General features: G+C 39.3%; 1 protein-coding gene across 1 annotated transcript; it reads right to left on the bottom strand.

The window, feature by feature from the left end:
* Positions 1-1,328: 1,328 nt before the first annotated feature.
* LOC147607403 (uncharacterized protein At4g15970-like) lies at positions 1,329-3,363 on the bottom strand. Its single transcript, XM_086790617.1, has 3 exons — positions 3,057-3,363; positions 2,613-2,975; positions 1,329-2,062 (listed from the first exon to the last, which is right to left on the bottom strand). The coding sequence occupies exons 1-3, from the start codon at positions 3,270-3,272 to the stop codon at positions 1,451-1,453; spliced, it is 1,191 nt and encodes a 396-aa protein (XP_086646743.1). The 5' UTR covers positions 3,273-3,363; the 3' UTR covers positions 1,329-1,450.
* Between the last annotated feature and the right edge of the window lie 1,400 nt (positions 3,364-4,763).

The following is a 4,763-nucleotide window of genomic DNA, read 5'->3' as shown; positions in this document are numbered from 1 at the left end:
GCATTCAAAGTTGTCACTCAAGATTGAATTCTTTGAGTTAGATCTAAAACCTGGAGCACCTTTGGATGCTCATATCAACAAAATGCGAAGCCTAATGAATCAATTGGCTTCCGTTCACTCTCCGGTAACAGAAGATGATGCTATGGCAGTGCTTCTCAAAAGCATGCCTGAAGATTATGACAACTTGGTCATGACACTGAAATATGGTCCCGATCCTTCATTTGAAGGGATCATAAGTGCATTGCAGGAAGATGAAAGGAAGCGGGAGAAGCGAAAGGATCACCAAGTGGAGGGAGAACAAGCTTTGGCAACCAAGTTCAAAAGGATTTCTTTTAAAGCTTGTAGACATTGTGGCAAAAACAATCATGATGAGAAAGATTGTTTTCGCATCAAGCCATGTGGGATTTGTGGCAAGAATGGCCACTCTGAAAGTAACTGTTTCTCAAAGAAAAATTCAGCAAATATGGTGGAGGACACAAGTGATGAAAAAGCATATATGGTAGATGATAAAGATTTCTGTTTCTAGGGTTTCCTTGCCTGGATCATGTTTCCAAAAAGGATTTTTGTAAACCTGTTGCAACCGCTATGAGTATGCAAAGGTATCTTGTCTTATCTGTTTGAACCTCTCAGAGGTATCTATTATATTTTGTGTGTTTGTCCTGGTATATCCCATATTCTGTACCTACCCAAGGATGTCCAACTTGCATGAGAGACTAGAGCCGTGGATTTATCCTTGACCAGAGACCCTGGCATGAGAGACCATGAGCCTATGATTTATCCTTGCAGTATGAGGCATTTCCTTGAGGGGGGATTTGTTGGGAATATCAAGGAACTGCATCTTTTATAAACTCATGATATCACTCACCTTTCCTTCATGGGGGGGTGTTGGAACATGAAGTCAAGGTGTCCTAGTGTGTACTAGGAACTAGTCTTTGTGTGTGAGTTGCCATGTGGCACTCTTTCTATTATCCCATATAGTTGGGTGTCATCGTAACACTTGTACTTCACTTCTATATAAGTGAGGTCTCTATCATGAATAAATTATCCAGCAAGCTCTCAAGTCTTTTTATGAACACAAGTCTCAATCTTGTGGCCTAACTGAACTTGAGTCTATGTCTGAGTAGTTAGCTTCTTCATCATGCTTGTCTTTGTGTTCTTTCCGCCTTAGCTTAGCCTTGCTTAGTTCTTCCTGCTTTCTAATCTAGCTTAGCAGTAGCTTCCATGCTCCTTCATACTTTACAAAGAGGATATCATACTTTAAAAGTTTTCTTTGGAACCCAAAAACAAAGCTACAAGAACACAAATCACTTTTCTCTAAAAAGATATCCATGGAAAAATAATTATCTTCTCATTAATGTATTACCTTATTAATGATGTTCTCATTAAAGTGTGATCTTAAGAAAATGACACTTTCTCTATAAATTTGGCTGCAATACAAAGAGGGCTAATGTTAATGCCATGATTGTGGGCAAGCCCATGGCACCTTAAAATGGGGATCCTTATCCATTTGTTGGACATAGATTGGTGGCAAAGGAGATAGCTGAGTGCTCCCTTTGGTTGAAGGCCCTCTGTCTATTTTATTGTGTAGAATTTCTGTTGAAACCATTGGTGACATTGCTAGAGAGTCACATTGTTTCCATTCCTTCCACCCTTCAAGGAGCACCCTAAGATCACTAAGTTTGGCATTCAAGCCCTTACAACATGTGGCATGCATAGTAATGGCCTTAGTCATGTCGGTAGATTGGATGGCACAAAACCCACCAAAGAATTGAGTGTCCAAGAAACGCAACTTCATGCCGATGCTTTTGAATGTGTCCTCAAACTTAATGGCATTGAAGACCTCTTGGTCAGCCATCTTGGGGTTTCTCTTTCTCTCCTTGTACCAATACTTGTAAAACCTCAATGTCCTTTCATTGGCCCGTACATATGTGAACCCGGCATTCGGGTTGTTCCACACATCCCAAGGTCTCCCATTGTAAAAATCACATGCAATTTGAAAATCTGCTTTTGTATCACTTTGTAATTGAGGGAATGGATCACGGAACCACAACACATCTGCATCCTATAAAACACGACAAAAACCATTTATTTACCGAGGTGGCTCCAACAAAGTAAGAGCATTCTCATTAAGCCTTCCTTTAGCTAGCAAATTCTATGGAGGAAAAAAATCTAAGATGTGTGTTGATTGATGTTGCAAAATGGCACATCAAAAGCAAACACAATCTTATTTTACATTAGGCTATATGTTGCATTAGGTGAATGGTCATGAACATTACTAAGTTCTTCCTTTGGAAAGAAAAGAAGTGGTAAAAAAAAACCACAAAGAAAAGTGGAAAGTAAAAATAGTGTACGAGCTAGAGCCACATACTACTCCCTACATCTCTATATTATATAAAGGAAGAATTTCACCAAGCTTTCATGTGCAAGAATTTGGAGGTTCTGAAAGAGTAGGCTCCTATTACTCTAAGAATTTGAAAAATATCAAGCTTGGAACTATATACGTACAAAGCAAGGGTCAGCCTATTAATTACACCAGATACATGAACAAATACAGTATTACTCGCCCACCTAATCCCACATGCACCTATGACTACTGAAAGCAAAAGAATTACTGTGAAAACGAAGCTGTAGTCCATCTCTAGAACTGTCTTCAAGAACTTGATCCTTCTCCATATCATTTTGATATAATCTTTGCTCAGCAGAAGCTGCTCTGCAGAGAAGTTGACACCTCCTGTTTTGATTTTGAGGCAGTGAGGGTGGATCGCCAAGCACCGGTCATAGGCCCTCTGGTCCAAACACACAATTATCAGGTGCTGGAGCAGCCTCTCCGTGCCATCCCCGTGGTGGAAGCTCTCCAGAAACATGTCGATCATGGTGTTGTTCTCTGCCCATGCCGCATTCAACGTTGTAATTATCACTGTCCTGTTGGGCATCGCCGCCCTGTCAAGCACCTCCTCCATTGCAGTCCTTTGATTCTGCCCAAAACATCAATAATTAATACAATCATTGGTCCGAATTAAGCTCACAGAAAAAGTAGCTATAATGAAGCGACCTACTCGTGTGGGATTGGCTTCATTATCATCCATTCCGAAAATACTCCGGATATGGAGGGGAAGAAATGATCCATAGAAGCTGGTGGGTGTGGAGACAAGCGCGAAGTAAGACAAGGCTATGAAGGCAACGCAGGCGATGGCAACCATGGTTTCTCGACTTTTGAGCTTTGAAGAAGGAAACCACCTCTCACTACAATGAGTGCTCTCCGTGCTCTCCATGGCTGCATGGGTTTACAGAAGGGCCCTGTGTGTGTGTGAGAGAGAGAGAGAGAGAGAGAGAGAGGCCGAGAGAGAGAGAGGATTTGTGTTGAGTTTTCAAAATCCTTTGAAGTTCTCTACATATAGAGGAGAGAGAGAGAGAGAGAGGGGTATTAACGTCGGTAGAATGCAACACAAGGGCATATATGACCAACGGTGGGACTTGAACTCGGGTGGATCATGGTAATAACAATAATTATTGTCTTCTAGTGTTTGAGTCTTTCTCTTATCCCTCCTACTTTTCTAAGAGCTCACGCCTTTGAAAAGCACTTTTTACCTTTACTTTTCAATTTGGTTTTTTGCAATCATCCTTGTTGGGGTACCACACTATAACTCACCATGCTATAAACTCCCATTTATACCACCATGCAATTTTTCAACTATCAAACACTCCAATTCACACGAGCCTACACTTTTAGATGATGGAGTCTATTCTTATGGGCAAGACCTAGGGAGGTAAGTTGAGTATTTGCCTTTACATGCTTCCATTCTAAGCTTCTAGTGAGTTCTATTGTAGACACAAGGACGTAAGCATTTATTTATGAAAAAATATGCTAAAAAAAAGACCATAAAATGTAATTTTATAAAAAGAGATAGAGCTTGTCACACTGCACTTGCACTGTGAGTTTTAAGAAGGTAATAGGGTTCTAAAAGTTCAATTAAACTTGTAAACTTTAAAGATGTTGATTTTTGTAGTCTTTTTAAAAGTTTCTCTTGACTACGACAAAAACCACAATCATGTCTGGACCCATATTTACTTTTTCTTGAAATTTCGAAGATGTTGCTTTCTCTAGTGTTGAAAAAAGTTTATCTTGAAGAAAAAAAGGTTGACTGTGATTTTGATGGTGAGCTATGTTAGCATCACGACTACAACTTGAAGGTTTTTTATATTTAGAATTTTTTTTCTCATTAGAATTCACACAAAAATTTGTAATACATGCCAATATTTGTTTGAGATTTTCATAGTAAGATGCTTTTTAAAAAAAAGTTTCATTCTATCATTGCATTTTTTGTGTTACTTTCATGCATTTGAGTGCATGGACACACACTTGAAGAACAAAACCATTTAACTATATAGTGCATATGTACGCACACATGCATGCATTTGAGTGCATGGGCACACACTTGAAGAACAAAACCATTTACCTATATAGTGCACATGTACGCACACATACAGACACATACATGAGGAGGGAGAGAGAGAGAGAGAGAGAGAGAGCTCTATCATGGATGAACACATTGTGGGAACATACAAACACTATATCAAGATTACATATGCTTTAAGATGTTTTTAAAAACAACAACTTTACATATTTTGAGTCAATGGTAAACCTACACATATGCATCCTCATATGCCCTATAAAGGCGGCTCCAAAATTGCAACATAGCCATAATAATTGTACCTTGAGTGAGCCCTTTGTCTTGTATCTTAATGATCCCTTTCCTCTTTTG

This window comes from Cibotium barometz, chromosome 55 (assembly GCF_041138505.1).
Source record: "Cibotium barometz isolate CiBa-2024 chromosome 55, ASM4113850v1, whole genome shotgun sequence".
In the NCBI taxonomy this organism is placed as follows: Eukaryota; Viridiplantae; Streptophyta; class Polypodiopsida; order Cyatheales; family Cibotiaceae; genus Cibotium; species Cibotium barometz.
This window is presented reverse-complemented; position numbering and strand designations above follow the sequence as displayed.